This window comes from Sphaeramia orbicularis, chromosome 20 (genome assembly GCF_902148855.1).
Source record: "Sphaeramia orbicularis chromosome 20, fSphaOr1.1, whole genome shotgun sequence".
NCBI classification, from domain to species: Eukaryota; Metazoa; Chordata; class Actinopteri; order Kurtiformes; family Apogonidae; genus Sphaeramia; species Sphaeramia orbicularis.
In genome coordinates this window covers 21,440,269-21,462,162 of record NC_043976.1, presented here as the reverse complement: position 1 = coordinate 21,462,162, position 21,894 = coordinate 21,440,269, and the positions used below count along the sequence as shown (strand labels likewise).

The following is a 21,894-nucleotide window of genomic DNA, read 5'->3' as shown; positions in this document are numbered from 1 at the left end:
TATGGTAAAAAAAATACTGTACAAAGCCACAGGATTAAAATTAATTGAGAATCTGCACACTGTTCTTTGGCAGCAGATTGTTTACTTGTTTGTCGGGTGCATGTGTGTGCCAATTCGTCAGTGTTGAACCAAGCCAATTTATGTGTGTGTATGTGTGTGTGTATGTGTGTGTGTCTTTGCACTGTGTCAGGGGGAATAGCCTTTTGGGGTTATGGAGGGTGCAGCGTGGGGTGATGAATAGGATGCTTTTGTGCTCCGTCTCTGTCTACGAACCAGTGAAGGAGAGAAGGTGAGAGAGGAGGTGGAGGGAGTGTGGGGGGGGGGTGTAAGGTGAGGGAGATAGCCAGATAAAGGGGAAGAAAAGAGGAAAAGCGATAAAGTAAGGGAGAAGAGATGAGAACGACACTGTGAAGACTGGGGAGTAGAGGTGAGACGAAGGGGAGGCAAGAGGTGAGACAATAGGTGGAGAGGTGAGGAAGAGGAGAGGAATGGGAAAGAAAGAAGAAAAGAGGAATGAGACTTCTTGTGCATTCAAGAAATACCAACAAAGAAACCAAGAAGTTCGCTAATGTAGAAAATCACTCTATGTCAGCAGGAAAAAAGCGAAATAAAAAGCAAATATCCAGGAATAAAAGACAAAAAGAATAAAAAAAGAAAAAAAAGAGTGAAACTACAGAGAAAAAGCCCTGGTTGGTAATTCTGATCACTCTGCAGAACACATACCTGACCTCATGGCCTCAACCTTCACACATGATGGGGTTTGGAAATGAGCCAATCATATTGACTGATGCTGATGCGTTGAGCCAAAGCTGTTGGAGTGGCCACTTTAATACAAATTGCATGAAGAGCACCGTTCCAACTATATTGGTTTCTTATGAAAAATAATGTAGAATACATTTTAAATGGCACAGCATTACAATAGAGGCCGAGGTGGGAGCATTAGAAGGTCAACTGTGATGCTAAGTCGTGATATGTGATATTTAAGAGACCTTTAAAGCACTAAAAGAACATTAAATAACCATCACATGAGGAGGAAACCACCCAGGACCCTTCACCGCAAAGCGAACAGGTATAGTTTGCATAGATCTTCATTGCTTTGTATAAAATTTTCATACTTTTCCCACTTCCAAATGAAAAATGTAGCTGGTGTAGAGAAGGTTTCCAAAATTGTGACATATTCTTCAATAAGATTAATGCGTACAGATAAAAGACTACTTTCACAGACATTACAACTGTTATGCTTTTAAGTGGGAATGGTCATTTTTGCATTTCTTTTTCTTCAGTAGATCACCGGTTTGATTGTGAAAAAAATCTTAAATAGTTAATTTCATGTCTAATGGTACATTTACTTTACTTATTTAACATTACAGCATGAATTTGGCCACATCGTAACTTCTGTAACATTTCTATTGATTGATCAGTTTCAAATTTAACATCTAATCAATATGTTAACCCTTTTAATGCATGAATTATGAGAACCTTTGTCAAGATTTTTTTCTTGAGTGTTTTTATCCTCCTTAGGCATGAAAAAAAAAATTGCGATTGAGTTTTTTTTTTTTTTTGTTTTTATGTAGTTACAAAAATGTCCATGCATTTAATTTTTGAAGTAAAGAAACACGTGTTTAAAACCCAATATCAGAAAGTGAGATAAAAACAATGAAATAAAAACATTTTAATCCTGCTAATCTGATGTTTTCTCACATTTTAACATATTGTAATGCTAGTTATTACTCACTTCATATAGATAATATGCAAAAAAAAAAAAAAAACTTTTTGTCTTACAAATAACAATTGATTTACACTCAAACATGTTAGTGCAGATCAGGTTCATCAAGAACAACAAAATTACAGTAATGGTATGAATGTCAGTGTATGGGATGGTGCATAAGTGTCCACTGTGTTGGCTGATATGGAACTAAAGCAACAAAACCCATGCATATATAAGAGAACACCTGGAGACGAACTGTCCACTGGAGTGACCACTATGCATGAAAGGGTTAATAACCCAAGGAAATGTTCTACAAAAGCTACTAAAAAATACATTTTCCAAGCAAAAATGCAATGGTTTAACCTCCCATAATGTAAACAAACGCCCATTTTTTTGTCTTGTAACATAGCACGATAAGGAACATTTTTTACTTACACAGTCATGAAAAAAATTATTAATCCACCCTTGTTTTCTTCAATTTCTTGTTCATTTTAATGCCTGCTACAACTAAAGGTACATTTGTTTGGATAAATATAATGATAACAACAAAAATTGCTCATAAGAGTTTAATTTCAAAGCAGATATCTAACCATTTTCCATGGTTTTCTTGATAATAACCAAAATCACTTCAGTTCTTACATCAATATCTATGGCATTGTACTGACAAAAACAGTGCTTTAAGGCATTCCATGTTTTCTTTTCTGTTTGTTTTAGTCACGTGATACACACAGGCGTTAGTACTTGATTACATAACCATTGTTTTTGATAACTTTTGATGGTCTAATAATTTTTTCCGCGACTGTACTGATCTGATACCAGTCTTTTGCTGACCCAAACAATAAGATCAAGTATTGGTGATACTGACTCTGACCTAATGATTGATGCATTTTGTCTGATTTTTATCTTATTCTGTTTGTGTGTGCAATGTATTCTACCAGTTTTCTAATTACCAAACAATCTACACACACACAACAAATAATGTTCTGACATAAAATCTAATAATGCTAAATAATTAAAACATGTGCCTCGTTGCATTACTTCAGAAATTACCTTATACCAACACATAGTCTGCACTTTAGAGATATTTCACAGCCTTACAAACAATATTTTACCATGCTATTAGTGCAGAATTATTTTTTTTTTATTTAAAAGATAATCCAGTACATTATGCATTTATTTGCTACAGCTTGATTTACAAAGTGAGAATGTAATAAATGTAAATAAAAGTCAAACCTGATGTTGCTTTGGACATTTTTGAGTGATCCCTGTCTAACACTGCCATCAGCCGATACGCAAAGCCTGGGAATCAATATTAGTATCAGTATTGGATCTGAAACCGTCAGATGAGTGTCGTCAGCTCTCACCATGCCCTCTGAAAGGCATATTTAAACTATTCATTGACAAAATGGACAAAATAATTGAATAAAGAAAACAATCCATATACCTTCTTCTGAGATTGTAAAAAAAAAAAAACTGATTTATTAGCAGTAAAAAAATTTCAACACCAGGAGAAAGTATATTGTGCCGTTTTGGCCATTATTTTCTTTCTCTGGCTTGGGGATCGTGATTGATTCTGTGATGAGGAATTATACGAAGCTAAGAAGGCAGTGCATCTCCCTGTCTACGCCATTAAATATGAGTCTGTGCATTCATTCATCCTTCTGGTCCAACGTATGAGCATAATGAGGCCTTCAACCCCAAATACTGATGGAGTATTAACTCACAACTAACAGTAAAAGGAGGAAAGAAAAGAAAATACGATGTCTGAATTTGAATTTATGATGTAAAAGGTTTGCAAAGTGTAACTATTTCCTGGATTTTGGCCAGACATGAATATCATTCTCCTCCTCCCAGGTGTGCATCTTTACAGTCAGCCCACACATGAGTGCATTAGTCCAGCACGCACGGATTTAGATTTTTATCTCTCCAAATCATACATTTGAGATTAGGGGTGTAAGAAAATATCTGCAATATATCGTGATATTTCATTTCACAATACTGTATCAATATTAAAAAGTACTGTATCAATATTTTTAGGTGTTTATTCAAATGCAGGTATTGTGGAGGTTCATTTTTGTTTTTCTTTTTTGTTTATATTATATTTATTATTATTATTTAACAATCTTTTATTTAAAAAATGTTAGCTCCTTTGTAGGGATTGCACAAAAACAATGTTATGATGTTAGTTATGAACTAACAGAATATGAACATTTGGGCAGGATCTTAAACTGTAATGTCTGTAAAACATAATTTAACCCTTTCATGCATAGTGGTCATTACAGTGGACATCTATTCTACAACTGTTCTCTTGTATATTCATGGATTTTATTGTTTTAGTTCCATATTTGCCGACACAGTGGACACTTATGCATCATCACATACACTACAATTCATACCATTACTGTAATTTTGCTGTTCTTGATGAACCTGATCTGCACTAACATATTTGAGTGTAAAATCAATTGCTTATTGTTGTCATTAGACTATAATTAACAGGTTTTTTTATTTTTATTTTTTATTTTTTTTGCCTATTATCTCCATGATGTGAGTAATGACTAGTATTAGAGTATGTTAAAACATGAGACAACGTAAGATTAGCTCCATTACAAATGTTTTTCTTTCAGTTTTCATACAATATATCAATAAATATGTTTCTTTACTTCAAAAATTAAGTGCATGGTGTCTAGCTGAGTGGACATTTTTGCAATTCCATCAAAAATATTTGCATAAAATTTGCTTCAATTGCATTGTTTTGGGTTTTTTTCTTAATTCTTAGAGGAATAAAAACACTCAGGAAAAAAAAAAATCTTGATCAAGACTCTCATAATTCATGCATGAAAGGGTTCAATTTTAACGCAGGAACATTTTGTGATATAGCATTAGATCCTGTTCTGATTAAATAAAAATGTGTTTAGTATTTGTGCATGTTTCTGGTGTAATTCAATTTTTCAAGGAAATAATCATTTAAAAAAAGTAAGAAACAAAAAATTGCCTTTTTAACAGTATTGTGATATATCGTGATGGTGGACGGACGTTTCGGACTTGGACGTTTCGGCCTAGGACGTAAGTAGGACTTTTCGGGTTAGGGTTAGGGTTAGGGTTAGGGACTGCAAAAAGTGCAGTCCGAAACATCCTAGTCCGGAACGTCCTAGTCCGGAACGTCCTAGGCCGAAACGTCCAAGGCCGAAACGTCCTACATTCATCGTGATATATCGCATCGTGATCCTCGTATTGCGATTTGCATTGTATCGCCAGATTTTTGCTAATACACACCCCTACTTGAGATTACGCCATTTAGCAAAGATGAGGCGTTTTTTTCCACATAAAATAATCAGACAACAGGTCTAAAACGAAATACTGTAAACCGGCATAAAGACACTTGTTAGATTTTTTCTCAGATTCAAATTGGTCTGGAATAACTACCCCCAACATGGACCGATAAATACTTTCTGGCTACCCACACTAGGGTCCACTGAGGCCATCGCAGCATGGCTTTTCCATGATGAAACGGCAGCGAGCAGTGGAGGGTTGAAGGAGTGGGCGGTCAGGACACAAACTGTTTTCCTCCAGCACCACAAACAGCAGGATGAGATCTAGAGCCGGCAGAGATATGGCATCCATACCTCAAGCGCAGCCAACACAGCATGGGTCCTCACTTGCTTTGCAAAGTCATATACTCTCCGCACACTCGCAATGTTTCCCTGAATGCATCTAATAGTGTTTGGAACGGATAAATAAACTGAGCCAACTGTATTAGTGAGCAAGCTAATTTGCATGTTAACAACAACAAATGCCTTGTGCTTTCATTTGTTACTTGTTTATTGGGGTCCTGCTTATGTTCTGGAGGTCCTTTAGGAGCTCTAAAGGTTTCTTTTAGTCAACAACAATTACTCTTGAAGACTAATCAAAGATAGCTTCAATAGCAGCAAGCGGCGGTGGAACAGTGTTGATGAAGCCAGGTGATGATGTGAGGAGGCAGACATCATTAGCCTCCATCATCACACTACATCAGAAGAGGGAGTGTGCCCGCTCTCTTAGTGTAATGAGCTGGAAGTATGAACAAAAGCAGATGGCTTTATGAGTCACACAATAAGGCACACATAATTGAATATATATCATTCGTTTCTGTTTAAGCAGTCAAGCTATTTTTCTCCTGCCTGCGTATCAATAGAAATCCATTATCAAGGCAGTAAAGAGCTGCCATCACACTAAATCAGCAGTTTTTTGTTTTCTTTCAATAATGGGAGTAACTCTTACAATGGCTCTAATGACTGGTAATAGACTGATGGTAATTTGTACGGTGATAAACCGCATTTATAGTAGAGTATTATTACAGCCAGTAGTATTAAACTTTATGTCTGTTTATGAAGTCATATTAATGGATGAAGTTGATCGCAGAAGGAAATAAAGTTTCATCTAAGAGTTACATAATTTCCATCCACATGCACAACATGACAACAGCTGTCACTCACTGTGACTTTGTTCCACATTCCACTCAGAAAGTGTTCAAGTGTTTGTGCACAGTTCAGTAAGTGAAACTTGGCCGTTCAGCGCACAGCAGGACAGCTGCTTATGGAGCAATTAAAGCCTCTTTTTTTTTTTTTTTTTTTTTTTTTTTATCCAACCTCCCCTGATCCCAAAAGACCCCAAACAACTGGAAGTTCTAACCCCCCCTCCCCTCCTCCTCCTCCTCTTCCTCCTCTCACCTCTCCCACCACCCACCTCCCCTCCTTAAACACCAAACAGCAAGTGCAACAGTACTCACCCCCAGTTTCTTACTCCGTATCCTCACGTATCCCTGTTTGACTATGTCGTTGAAGTTGGAAGCCATGGTGAGGAGGGAGGGAGAGGGGTTGGAAGCGGGTGGCTTCCAGTCCGAGAGGGAAATGAAAACCTCTTTTTCTAAAGGTGGATGAAGCTTTGACTTGGGTCTCGATCGCTCCGACAATCCAGCGTTACGCACGGACGCGCGGAGAGGAACCTGCTCCGGTGTCAGCGCACGGGCTGGCCGGCTTCAGCGGCGCGATCCATCCGGTAGAGGAGGAGGAGAGGAGAGGAGGAGGAGAGGAGGAGGAGAGGAGGAGGGAGATACCATTCGTCAGCTGATTCATGTGAGCCAGAGAGGAGAGAGGAGAGCAGAGGAGAGGAGAGGCGCGCTTCCTGGACCACACCATCCCCGAAACACCGAGGGGGTGGGGGGACGGCTGCAGCGGAGGGAGGGAGGGGGAGTCCACAGCCTGTCTTTACATCAAAGCGCCCATTTACATCCCCCACATGAAAAAAATCCACGCTCTTTTTGTGGCATTATTATTTATACATAGTAATTAACTTAGACTTGACCAGACCTGTAGCTGAAGTGATGACGAGAACTCTGGAAGTCAATCTGTCTCATCTGATTTTCAGTTCTAAAAGCCACAGGATTTCTAGCACAGATTTTTTTTTTTTTTTTTGCACTGAAATTAAGTATCTGAATTTTTTGTCTCTGAATTCAACTATGTTCATAAATTTAGAATGAAAAAAAAAAAAAAAACTCAGATGCAAAAAAATCAGATGCAAAAAAATTCAGATGCAAAAACATTCAGAACCAAAAAATTCAGAGGCAAAAAATTCAGATGCAAAAAATTCACAAGCAAAAAATTCAGAAGGAAAAAATTCAGCGGCAAAAAATTCAGTGGCAAAAAATTCAGAAGCAAAAAATTTTTAGGAAAAAATTCCTGAGCAAAAAATCCAGATGCAAAAAATTCAGAAGCAAAAAATTCAGTGGCAAAAAATTCACAAGCAAAAAATTCAGATGCAAAAAATTCAGATGCTAAAAATTCAGCGGCAAAAAATTCACAAGCAAAAAAATTCAGATGCAAAAAATTCAGATGCTAAAAATTCAGAAGCAAAAAATTCAGTGGCAAAAAATTCAGAAGCAAAAAATTTTAAGGAAAAAATTCCAAAGTAAAAATTCAGATGCAAAAATGTCAGATGCTAAAAATTCACAAGCAAAAAATTCACAAGCAAAAAATTCAGATGCTAAAAATTCACAAGCAAAAAATTCAGAAGGAAAAAATTCAGATGCAAAAATGTCAGATGCTAAAAATTCACAAGCAAAAAATTCACAAGCAAAAAATTCAGATGCTAAAAATTCACAAGCAAAAAATTCAGAAGGAAAAAATTGAGATGCAAAAAATTCAGAAACAAAAAGTTCAGATGCAAAAAATTCACAAGCAAAAAATTCAGATGCAAAAAATTCCAAAGTAAAAATTCAGATGCAAAAATGTCAGATGCTAAAAATTCAGAAGCAAAAAATTCAGAAGCAAAAAATTCACAAGCAAAAAATTCAGATGCAAAAAATTCAGATGCTAAAAATTCAGAAGGAAAAAATTCAGATGCAAAAAATTCAGAAACAAAAAGTTCAGAGGCAAAAAATTCACAAGCAAAAAATTCAGATGCAAAAAATTCAGAAGCAAAAAATTCAGTGGCAAAAAATTCAGTGGCAAAAAATTCACAAGCAAAAAAAAATCAGATGCAAAAAATTCAGATGCTAAAACTTCAGAAGCAAAAAATTCAGAAGCAAAAAATTTTTAGGAAAAAATTCCGAAGCAAAAAATCCAGATGCAAAAAATTCAGAAGCAAAAAATTCAGAAGCAAAAGATTCAGATGCAAAAAATGTACAAGCAAAAAATTCAGATGCAAAAAATTTAGATGCCAAAAATTCAGAAGCAAAAAATTCAGAAGCAAAACATTTTTAGGAAAAAATTCCGAAGCAAAAAATCCAGATGCAAAAAATTCAGAAGCAAAAAATTCAGAAGCAAAAGATTCAGATGCAAAAAATTTACAAGTAAAAAATTCAGATGCAAAAAATTCAGATGCAAAAAATTCAGATGCTAAAAATTCAGAAGCAAAAAATTCAGTGGCAAAAAATTCACAAGCAAAAAATTCAGATGCAAAAAATTCAGAGGGAAAAAAATTCAGAAGCAAAAAATTTTAAGGAAAAAAATTCCAAAGCAAAAAATTCAGATGCAAAAAATTCAGAAGCAAAAAATTTCCAAAGCAAAAAATTTTTAGGAAAAAAGTCCAAAGCAAAAAATTCAGATGCAAAAATTTCAGATGCTAAAAATTCAGAAGCAAAAAATCCAGTGGAAAAAAATTCACTAGCAAAAAATTCAGAAGCAAAAAATTTTAAGGAAAAAATTCCAAAGTAAAAAATTCAGACACAAAAATGTCAGATGCTAAAAATTCAGAAGCAAAAAAATCAGTGGCAAAAAATTCACAAGCAAAAAATTCAGATGCAAAAAATTCAGATGCAAAAAATTCACAAGCAAAAAATTCAGATGCAAAAAATTCACAAGCAAAAAATTCACAAGCAAAAAATTCAAATGCTAAAAATTTAGATCACACATCTGTGCTGACCGTCTTCCTGCATTGGTGTCACATGACCAACCTAACGTAACTCGATTGGTAGGCTGTCAGTTTGACTTGAGATAGAAGTGATTGCTTATCCTTGGTGTCCCAGATGTGTGATCTGAATTTTTTTGCTTCTGAATTTTTTACATTTGAATTTTTTTAATTCTAAATTTATGAACATAGTTAAATTGAGAGACAAAAAATTCAGATACTTAATTTCAGTGCAAAAAAATTCAGTGCTAGAAAGTCAATGGCTTTTACAATTCAAAATCTGATGAGACAGATTTACTTCCATAGATAACTCAATCTCCGGTGGGAATCAATGAAATGTGATCTAATTTAGTGTATCAGTAAAAAGGTCAAGGACATGATTTTTTAAAAATTTGACCTAACATATATCCCACCATCCTGTATTTTTTTTTTTTTTTTTTTTTTTAGAAATATTGAAAAGACATGTAAATTTAGAGATGAAGGATCAGAATCATCTTCCATTATTGCCATTTTCTTTTTCTTTTTGGACCCATCTTACCATTGCATTTTTTCCAATTTAACAAACAACACTGAATTATAGAAATATAATTACAAAATTTTGACCACCAAAATTCTAAAATATCATTTAGAATCAACACTTTTTTAATTCCATTATGGAAATTTCATACTCATAAATATATGTTTGGAAAAAAGATCCAAATATTTATATTTTCATGTGTGAATCCAGCCCCGGTAAACTCAAAAAGCAGCAAAATCCTCTAGCATGTACCAAGAATTCTTTACATGGAATGATTGCACCCCCTTTCTATAATTGTGCTGTCTATTTTGTTTTAGTTTGTTCCATTTGTTTGTAATTTGATTGTAATGTTGTGGTTCTTTAATAAAGTTTGTAAAAATAAATAAATAAATAAAAACTAAATAAATAAATACTATCTAATTAGGGTTGCTTATTGCTTAGTCGACACTGATTGTGACATTTACACATGATTAGTCATTCATGAGGAAAAAGCTGAGTCATAAAATAACCCAGAGCTATTGGTCACTGGATTTCAATAATACAATTCAGATGAGTATACATACAAACATTTTCATAAATGTCACTATTTGTTACAAGAATATTGTCAATGATAAGATAAGATAAGATGAGATGAGATGAGATGAGATGAGATGAGATGAGATAAGATAGGATAAGATAAGATGAGATAAGATAAGATAAGATGAGATGAGATGAGATGAGATGAGATGAGATAAGATAAGATAAGATAGGATAAGATAAGATGAGATGAGATGAGATGAGATGAGATAGGATAAGATAAGATGAGATGAGATAAGATGAGATAAGATAGGATAAGATGAGATAAGATAAGATAAAATAAGATAAGATGAGATGAGATGAGATAAGATAAGATAAGATAAAATAAGATAAGATGAGATGAGATGAGATAAGATAGGATAAGATAAAATAAGATGAGATAAGAGAAGAGAAGAGAAGAGAAGAGAAGAGAAGAGAAGAGAAGAGAAGAGAAGAGAAGAGAAGAGAAGAGAAGAGAAGAGAAGAGAAGAGAAGAGAAGAGAAGAGAACTTTTATAGTCATAGTATAGTTACACAACAATATTAGGATAGTAACTGCTGAAAAGTGTATTTGAATAAATCATTAATAAAATCATGTGCCAAATAAATAAATAAATAAATAAAAAGAAGTGATTATCAAGTGCTTTTATTGAAATAAACAATTGTGCTGCCCTGTTGTGGTGTGTAGATGATTTTGCACTTTTAGGTACATGTTGCTTGTGCCAACGTGTACCTAATGAAGTGGCCACTGAGCGTGTGTGCTGCTTTTGTTCATCATACTCTTCCACCTTGGATGTAACCATGGTTCTTTGAGTTATTGTTGCCTATCTTCTATCAGCTCGCACCAGTGTGGCCACTCTCCTCTGTCCTCCAGCATCAACATCTTCTCTTTTTGGACCATTCTCTGCAGACCCTAGAAAATCCCAGTAGATCAGCAGTTTCATAAAATGAAGACCAAACCATCTGGCAGTAGCAACCACACATTCAAAGTTACTTAAACCACATTTTCTCTCCCGTTCTCAGGTCTACATAACATGACTACATGTGATTAACCGATTAGATCACTGTGTTGACATACTGTTGAAAAGGTGTACCTAAAAATGTGGCCAGTGAGTGTATTGGCAGGCACTGTTGTTTCTGTAATTCTCGATCAACAGTTACTGTATTTTGCACTGATAAAACTGCATATATTTATGTTTTCGCTCTGGTCGCATGTGGTCATTCATCTTTTTCATGATTTCATTCATAATGCATTAGCAGGTAGGGGACTGCACTCAATCACTTAATGGTAACACTCAACATGCCAAACAAGACTATTTATTCAACAAGTTTTGATGTAACTTTGAAAACTATGGTAATAATTCAGATTCTGATCTCCCCCTTTCCCCCCCGACCACCATGTTCAAAGAAAATATGCTAATGCATACCAGGGCATTGTGTTCAGACTAATTTGCAGCACACTTTGTACCTTGCCTTTTGGTTATTACCTGTCTAAGTGTGAATATTATTTCCATATTTTTACCAGACAGCCCTCTAATAAGGAAATACAATTTTAGATAGCTAGTGTGTGAGCACCATGTTTTGTCATTATTAGGCAGCCTTGAAGTGATGTCGTTTGATTTGTTGAATAATAAAACCAGATAGTCCAGTACCCTATTAAAGGATTAAATAAATTCTAAGCGAACCAGAATGAACAATGCACACTGCCGGCAGCTTGTATACAATGCCGCAGACTGGCTATAAAGACATGCTGAAAATAAAAGCACAGAAACAAAATTTGATCCCTGCCAGAGCTCTAATCCTGATCGGGATATAGTGAGAGATGCAGCCAGGTTGTGCAATTGCAGAGAGTGAAATTCTTGGTATTAGACAGCAGATGGCTCAGGTGTATTGATATGAAGGGTTGCCATTACTTATGTTGATTAAAATGTGGAGAAGAAAGAAGGCTTATGTAACAGAGTTATGTAAACATCTATATGATTAAGTGGATATCAGGCATCTTTTACTAGCAGAATACATCTTCACAGGGTCATGCAGCTTTCAACTGAACAAAGAGACGTACCATAGTCTAATGCTGCTGTATCGGAAAACAGATTTTCTTCTCTAAATGAGGACACAAATGTTCCACACAGTCTGCCTTTTGTAGTTGCACACAATTATCCTATTACGCTCAGTAATTTATTTATTTCTTGCGTTTTGCTGATAGAAATTGTCTTCCGCTGAGGTAGAAGAGCGCTTTGTTCAGCGTGGCATAGACAGCTGCCACTTTGAGAATTGCTGCTCTGTCAAGTGTCAGCGTTTGAGTCCAGAGGTAACGCTCACGTCTATCATGTCTGTGTTTACAGTCGTGTTCTTCGTATTCACAACAACACACAAAGAGCACGCTGCCACTCTTCCAACAAACAGCTTGACTTTGATAGTCTTCATATCTCTCTGGAAGTGTCCTCAAATTTCAGACGTGTCAGAGCTGTTTTGTCTTCATAATCCTCTTTGTACAACATGGCCCCGTTCCATTCCAATTGCCTTGTCATCCTCTCTCTAAGAAAACAATGCTGACAGCAACAATGTCTTTTCATTGCACTAAATATTGTGCTCTGGTGACTGTCATTACCGAGAAATGTCCTAGTTTTGGAGAGACTGGAAGCAATTCTCTATCATGATAAAAAGACCAACAACCAGTTTGGCCCCTGTTGGTTTCCTGCAGATCATCGCATAGGCTGCCACAAAAACCAGCATATGGCACTGGCATACATGGTTGGCTGCCAATAGGGTCAGATGTGGAAAGAGTCACTCAAGAGCGGGGAGACCTTCACCAAGGTCAGAAGTAAACCAGCCAATATCTGCTGAGCTGTAAAAAAAAAAAAAAAAAAAAAAAGGGAAAAATAAGGAGAAAAAAAGTAGCTCTTGTCCAATATGGCAATTTATCAGGTATTGACCTCATAATCATCGCCATTTTTCACAGACTTTCCGCATCATGTATCCAAGTCCCTTCACGTCTATGATGATTAATACTGAGAAGACTGAGCTGCTTGCAGAAAACCCATGCCATCCATTAAATTGCTGCACTTTCTTAAAATGTAGTATAAATTGTTTAGTTAGTTTCAGCTGAGTCGAAAGCAAACTTTAAATAGTTTTGATGGTCTGGTGAAATATTAAAATTGCTTTTGCATTAGATGCTTAGTTTGTCTCGGTGCAATTGGGTGAACTTTCACAAGCACAAACAACTAAATAATTAACACATTCTAAAAAGATAAGCAGGGGTGAATGAGCGGAGGGGGGAGAGAGTGAGAGAGAGGCCTCTTCATGCTTAGTTGTTTGCCAGGTAAGCAGTTTTACACGTGGGCGGAGAAGAGAAAAAAAGAGATCACACAGGCAGAGTTATGGTAATGTTCTGCTCCGGGTTCCTGTACTCAAGCTTTTTACAGCAACTCGTATCAGCCTGATATGTTAATAGGCACAATGGGATTTGAGTTTGATTAAATGTCAATGCCTGGAGGAAAAAAAAGCTTGTGCAGAAAGGGAAAAAGTGCTAATTTCTCAGAATAAGAGATGGGGTCTGTTCTGGGCTCTGCATGAGGGTCCTTGGCGATGTAAGGAGGACATTGGTTAGGTGCACAATATGGGACAGTTAAGGTTGTATGAAGTCCCAGAGGATTCAGCCATGACATGTTTGTGATTTACTCCATAACAGTTAGGAGGAGAAGTGGTTGGAGGGCCTCTCCGTCCTTCCACAGAAGGTGAATCGTGAGAGTGGGCAATCGGAAAGGGTCCTTTACTTCAATCACAGATGAGTAGAGAAAACGACTGAAGAGTAGAAGCCTTTTACAAGGGTTCTTATGTTTATAAAATTAGCTCCAAATTTTCTCTGAGGAGCTAAGGATAAGATTTAATTTTCAGCGCCTCATGTGCAAATCAATTTGCCAAGTAATCTACTAGATACGCCGTTCACGACTGTCATTTTGAATCATAGCCATCTCAAATGTGATGAAATGTACTCTTGTATTATCTGAACATTTATAGATTTAATTTATGTTTGCATTTATGTTTATTAAGATTATGGAAGAGGTTGGATGCACAACAGAGCACTAGAGCATGTTAACCCTTAATGACCCAAAACTATTTTTGAGGCAACTTCCAATTGAATTATTCTCCACATTTAACCTTTTACAAAGTGATTTATCAATATTTATTATAAATTATCCTCTGAATTTAGCATTTTTCAGTGAAAATCAGGTATTTTCTTATGCTGACCAGGTACATGTTCATAAAGGTTATTATATATACTGTAATTTCTCAGTTTGAGATAAATAAAGTACATCTATCTATCTATCTATCTATCTATCTATCTATCTATCTATCTATCTATCTATCTATCTATCTATCTATCTATCTATCTATCTATCTATCTATCTATCTATCTATCTATCTATCTATCTATCTATCTATCTATCTATCTATCTATCTATCTATCTATCTATCTATTTTTCCTGTATTTTTAAGATACAGGAAAATATCAATGAAATGGCAAAAATAGACTGTGATTTTACATGTCAAATGTAAAATAACATGAAAAAACTGTACCTGTGAATAACCAAAAACTTTTATTTTTTAAAAGAAATGTTTTCTTTTTTCGCAGAAAAATCCAGTTAAAATAAATTTGCAAATGTATCGTAATTTCACAAATATTTCTTTTCTGTTTATGAGATTAAACTGTTAATTTAAAGTTTAACACCGTAAAAAAAAATTAAGAAAATGAGTTAAAATTACTGACAATTAACTGTAAAAGAAGTATTTGTTCTGTAAGTTTAACAAGACTTGTTTGTTAATTGACAAATATCTTGTGTAATTACGGGAGGTTTCACAACAAAAATGTTGAATAAATGTATTTTTGTGAATGTATAACATGTATAAGCACTGATAAACTGTCAAAATACAGTTTTATCAGTGGAATGTACAACATAGTGTCATTGAAAATTATATATATATATATATATATATATATATATATATATATAGATAGATAGATAGATAGATAGATAGATAGATAGATAGATAGATAGATAGATAGATTGATTGATTGATTGATTGATTGATTGATTTTTTTTTTTTTTTTTAGATAATTTGATTGTTTTAATACATGAAAATATTCTTTATTAAACATGAAAAAGTCAAAAAAAAAAAGAAAAAGCAAAATCTCATGTAAAGTTAGGGCAAAAAACTGTATTTTAACCATGGAAAATTACCGTATCTTTATGAGATGGTTATTTTTCTGTTATTTTACAGCATTTTTTTGGCACCCCTGCCGCCGGAATATTTTTATTTATTTATTTCTTTTTACAGTCTATCTATCTATCTATCTATCTATCTATCTATCTATCTATCTATCTATCTATCTATCTATCTATCTATCTATCTATCTATCTATCTATCTATCTATCTATCTATCTATCTATCTATCTATCTATCTATCTATCTATCTATCTATCTATCTATCTATCTATCTATCTATCTATCTATCTATCTCAAAACACAGAAAATAGCATCAAAAGTGATTTAAAAAATAAACAGAACAGGTGAATCAGTGTTGCACAGGATGACAGTGTTTCCATGTTTATTATGGAGCCTCCGAACATACAAATGGGTCATAGATAATATCACTGAAAAGCAGAGAAACTGCATTTTACCTGAATTATTTAACTACATTGATAGGGATAGTGGTTCAAAATCTATTAAACATTTTAAATCAGTAGATGAGTTTGGTTGCCGAGGGCTGTTTAAGTCTTTGACGGTAAAGGAGAAAAAGCATTATACGTACATTCAGTGTACTTTGAGTTGAAATAAAGTAAAAACTTAAGTATCAGTATTAGTGCCAGATGTCAGAAAACAAGAATCAGAAGAGAAAGTTAGAATACTGAAAATAAAGTTAGACTTTATTCTCATTCTCAAAAGGAAAAAAAAAAACTTCCTATGTCTGGTAATAATACTGAAGGTTTGTCTTTGTTCGTGACATTTTGACATTATTCTCAAGATTCGTCTTTATTCACAGAATGCAAAATAAAATAATGTCTCTCTTCTTTCATTTTTCTCCCCTGATGTGGCCTCAATGCACCGTTAAATGAATGAGAAAAGGAAAGGTAAGGAAAGGAAAGCTCAGGGGCGAACAAGAGACAGGGAGATGCAGGAGAAAAGGAGAAAATACAAAAATAGGAGGAATAAAAGAGGTAAAAGTACAGACACTCTGAATAGAAAAGGATTGGATCGTTCTCTGGAAAGGCCTGTACCTCCTGTTAGTTTGACCTGGGCTTTGTGTCCTAAATTGGGGTCCATCTTGAGTCACAGTGAGGCTGAACCCTTGGCTGGATCTCTGGAGACTTAGCTGTTCTGCTGTTGTGGCATTTCCCAGAGAAACGGGGGAGGCTGAATCCACAGTTCATCACACTCGGCTCCTCATAGAAGGTAGAGGAGTAAAATAGGAGCCTCCTTCCACTCCCACATGAGTGATGCTTTTTCATTCTGTACCACACAGCTAATTTGGAGACCAGGAGCTGAATTCATCAACTTTCTAAGTGAGAGAGAGGCTGGTCTTGGATCACTGACCAGGCCCTTCATGCGACCATCTCATTCATTTTAATTGTCTTTCATCCTCAGAGACACTTGATAAATTAGAGCCCCAGTTGGATGAATTTATATCAGGTCTTTTGAGTTAATACTCTGATTAATCCTCTGGATCAATTTTCTTATTCAATTTCACACCATTAAAGCATTATTATTTTTCTTGTCAACACATTCATTTGAAGGTAAATGCTTGCATCGTGTTTGTTTCCTCACAGTTTTTCTTGCTCTGCAGTGAGGTCAAAGGTCAGGGTCAACAGTAGAAGAGCACACGTAGAGAACTGTGTTAAAGGGCAGCTCCAAAGCAGTACAGGTGAGGAAGTGTGTGAACTGCGATCTGAACTTTAAGACAGTCTCTCCTTGCTGTGACACCTCATAACACCTCATCCTCTCTAATCACAGTCTCTTCCTACAAAAGTCAGTGGAGACAGACAAGCGTGACTAATATGTATGCCCTGTAGAGGGCAATATTGTCTGCTGCGTTACAAGGACTTTTCTATGGAAGGGCATTTTAAGTGTCCTCATGTTTCAACTGTATGTTAATGAGATCTGTGTAAACATCCAGTCATTTCACAAGTTAAACATATAAACTCTGGAAATAACAGCTTCAACTTGTGCAAACAAAAGTCATTTCCAGACCAAGTGTTTTGAGACATTCTTTCTTAATCTACTCCAACAGCATAAACTCAAATACAAATGGTTTTCTTGTTGCTTCATTCTCCTAAATTACAAAATTTGATGATTTTAGCACCATTCACCTCATTTGGAGCATCACCTGGTCAAGTAAGGATTCTACATGAATAATTTATAAAGTTTTTACAACCAAGATCAGTAGAAGAGAGCGTCAAGTTTGGCCAAAGCTGCATCTTGAGCGCTGCAGGTTATTGGCTTCCTTATTTAATCTGACAGATTTAATATAAAACAGGTGATGCTTGTGCTTTTCTCAATGGCCGTGGCTTGTGGGCCCTTCTTCGGGATTGGCAGAGGCACATGACTGCAGAGCTCACCATCCAGGTCGGGACAAAGCTACTCTTTTACCTCCAGGGCTCGCTTCACAACGACTCATGTGTGAGCATGGAAAAGGAGTGGAAATCAAACCTCCTCTGTAAATACACGAAAGGTCAGCGATGACGTCAGAGTCCGGGGACAGCCTCCTGCGTGATTTTGCGGCCCATCGTCGGCGCCTGATTCGTTGCAGCTCTTTATATTTTGCACCCTGTGCTCTCTGACCATGATCCTAATATAAATATAGTAGTACACTTAGAATGGTGTTTGGTATACTGCCCACCCCTCATAAGTCTGCCTACTGTACCATGTGCTGCACCAGCTACAAAAGGAATAATTTCTGCTGACTTGCAAAAAAAAAAACTTAAAAACAAACTTATTTTGGGATTCCTTTTGATGCAGTTTACCATGAACTGAAGTTTCTCTTTTTCAGTTTTCATTTTTTCTTACTTTATTTCTCCTCCACTCCCCTGTGCTCTCTTTGCTTTGGTCCCTCACTTCTTTCTCCTCGTATTATGACTGACTGCAAAGGAGTGTGTGTGCCCATCAACCATGCATGACCTTATTATTTGGCCGTGACACTCAGTTGTATGCAGCTCTTCAGATTTTTCCTTATTCTCTTGCCAGCCACTTATACACTCATACTGCATTCCACTTCTTTCTCAAGACTTATTTTCCATTCTTTGCAAGTAAGCGTTTGTTTTACATGCAGGTCATCTGATTGTACCATGACTAAACATGGTTTCTTGAAACTCTATTACCCATGGCTTTTTTGTGTGAACCGATGCCACATTCCTGGAGTATATTCATGTTAATGTTGTCATTATTAACACAGTTTCAACTGATCCACATCTGGAGGGAAAACAGGAAACATCTCCATTTGAACATCTAACCAGACGAAATACACCCTGTCAATTTAAGACTGCTTATCCCAGGGGCTACTTGGACTCATATTTAACTCCGGAGTCTTGTATTGGCAAGCTTTGAATTCGTTTCTCTAAATGTCCAGGTTTGATGAGAACTTGTCATTATTTATTCTAAGGGGCAGATCTAACAGCAGTGCAGTCTGGGAGGCAGCCAGCCCCTCCTGGAGAAGTACTGTAAGCACAATTTTCCCTATTCCACAGTGCTTGTTTTAGGAAGACTTTTTACATGTGGACCACATCTGCATACAGGGCGTACAACTGCTTCACTGACAACCATTTATACAAGAACAAATGTCACTGTTAGTGTATTATGCACAAGTTTAACAATAAATCACCTGATGTGCTTTTTTTTTTTCCTTCTGTAATAAAGGAAGGGTGTAGCCCTGCCTGTCATGGCTGAAGTAAGATGAATGTATGTTCATCATTATGCATGCAGAGATGCCTGTGTGAGAGACACCTCAACAGCTAATATGTAAATATACAGATGGTCAATATTGTGTGTGTAATTGGAAAAGAGTAACTTTGCCAGATGTTCTTAATTGTTTTTTCCTCTCACCTGAGTATATGTGAGCCTGAAAAATAAATAAACAAATAATCTCACAGAAGCAAAACCTTAATTTTCTACCAAAACAAAGGAATCTCTTCTATTTAAAGACTTGTTTATCTGTGTCAGACTGGTAAACACGCATTTCTTCTGCTAATGACCTCTGCAATTAACCAGATACAGCACAATAGCAAGTTGTTGACATTGTGTAGCTACTGAAACATCAACAGCTAAGCCTATTGGGATTCATGCATCACTAAGGTGCACATTGCTGATTAAGCCAGTGAACCATTAATGTTCAGTTCTCCTTATAGTCGTACTGGATGCATTTCCAACTCAACCCTTTGGACAGCTACGTTTATTTTTTCATAGGGAGATAATTGGTTGGTTAACATAAGGATGCACAAAATTATTTACATTACAGGCATCAATGGTACTTGTTTTTTATTTGTTTGTTTTGTTTTCTTTTTCACATGTTTATGAACATAAAATACAACAGTACAGGAAGGCCAGTTGAGGGTTACAGTATTCAACAAAAGATATCCATAAATAATACAATAAAAGGAAAATAAGGGCATCCCAATACCATTTCAGTGCCGATGTCTTTGTTTTTCAATCCAGTCCATTTGTCCCATTTTCTATCAAACTCATCTTTTTTTAATCTTAAGGTATAAGTTGTTTTTTTTCCATTACCCATATTTCCTGGACTATATCTAACCATTGTTCGTATCTAGGTGGGTCCGTAGTTAGCCAGTTTCTTGTTATATGGCCTTCCTGCCAGCCGTGAGAAGCATTTTTGACCAAGTAATTATCTTCTTTCAGTACAACTGTACTTATAGTTCCCAAATATAAGGTGGAGCAATTCTTGGTAACCATATATTCTAGTACCTCATTTATCACAGAGTTTACTTTGTCCCAAAATGGTTTTATTTTGGGGCAACACCAGAAGATATGTGCATGGTTTGCATTTATTGTTGTTTGTTCTTTTAATAATCGCTTACTTTTTAAATTTGGTGTAATAAAGAAACATGTTAAATTTTTCCAGTTGAATTCTCTCCATGTAAGAGAGTTTGTTGATGTCTGTAAGTTTTCACACATGTGGTACCATTCCTCTTCAGAAATCATGTCATTCAACAATTTATCCCACTAATAGTACTTGTTTTGATTCCTGATTTCTACAACAACAATCAATTTCAATATGTGGTATTTGACTAGAATTCACCAACATAATGGTCAGAAGCAGCAATTTACCGTGTGCTATAAGATTTTCAATTTAACTCAAGTAGTCGAGTGGGTTGGTCAGTTGGTAATGAATGGTTATTATAAATCAAATGTCTAAGATTTGTCAGAGGTTTGTTTTAAAAGCACAGAGGCCTAAAATAACTCAATAATTATATGAGTCACCTTGCCACTCAGGAAAAGCTTATTTTTTCTCCACCGGAGTAACCACTCCATCTTTGCAAAAACACATTCATAGTGTGGCTATGTACATGTAATATTTTTGGATCATGAGGGGAAAAAACCCACTCCCTGTCAAATTTTATGTTTTGTTCATCTGCCAAAGTAAAGGTTTGACAAGAAGGAACACAGTCATTACCACTGGCAACCAATAACTTTTCACCTCAGTGTTGACGGCTTCCCTGACTGCATCACTGGTATCTGATTCCCATCCAACCATAGTAGGATGAGCGGCACAGACATAGCACATAAACAAATAGGTGAATAAATGAAAAAAGCTGCACTGGTAATGCAATTAAACCAAAATATACAGAACCTACACACGCATATGCATCACAGACAAATGCAGAAGCACATACAAACTCTGTCTGCTTGCCTTTCTCCTTCTGTCTTTCCCTTTCCTCAGGTATATATGGTCTCTTTGACACAGTCTGCCAGTCTGCTGCCATGCAGCGCCACATTTAGCTCTGCAAGAAGCGCCAGACTGCAGCTGAGCAGAGCACAGTGAGGAGGTTATTAATGGCCTTCCTTATTTTAAACGACAGTCTGAAAACACTGGTGGCACCATGCAGACCCTGTTAGCTGCAAGCTTGTCTTTCATCCCATCTGTCTTTACGGCGCTCAGTCTCCTTGGTCCTAATGGGCCTGTGCCTGTCGCTCTGTCAGTTTGCTCTTAATGCACCTTCATCTGTCTGGGGGTTCACATATGAAAGCACACAACAATCTATCACTATCAGCTGACATGTTGCCCCTCTCCTTTAATTATTTTAAGTTAAGCTGATACTTTTTTTTTTTTTTTTATAAGATTCAGTTCAGATATTGCACCTGCAAAACTTTGCAACAAAAAGTAAAATCTGCAGGGGTTGGGATTATTTCCACAATTTGTGAGCCTCGAGTCTTCTGACTTTTCTGTAGCTTTCAGGTTATTTCTCTGCCCTTTCTCTGTCCCCCATTTTCTTGCTGTCTTTATCCTCCTCGTCCTCCTGCCTTTCATTCTTCAGAGTCTTGAAACCCCACCTATCACCGCACCCTGCTGTGAATTTTGACACCTGTCTGATGTATGCCTCTCTTTTCTCTCACAGGACCTGGGTGCACATGGAAAGCCTATCAATCACTCCACATCCCTTTATTCTGCAGAACTCAATAACAAATGATGGGCTTGAATCAAGACACATGTGTAAATGCAC

At 36.1% G+C, this 21,894-nt stretch overlaps 1 protein-coding gene across 1 annotated transcript in view; it reads right to left on the bottom strand.

The window, feature by feature from the left end:
• dok6 (docking protein 6) overlaps positions 1–6,753 on the bottom strand; it is a 59,244-nt gene extending 52,491 nt beyond the window's left edge. Inside the window, exon 1 of the mRNA XM_030123358.1 lies at positions 6,474–6,753. Coding sequence (XP_029979218.1) covers positions 6,474–6,539 — 66 coding nt within the window. The 5' untranslated portion in view covers positions 6,540–6,753. The remainder of the gene's footprint in view (positions 1–6,473) is intronic.
• Between the last annotated feature and the right edge of the window lie 15,141 nt (positions 6,754–21,894).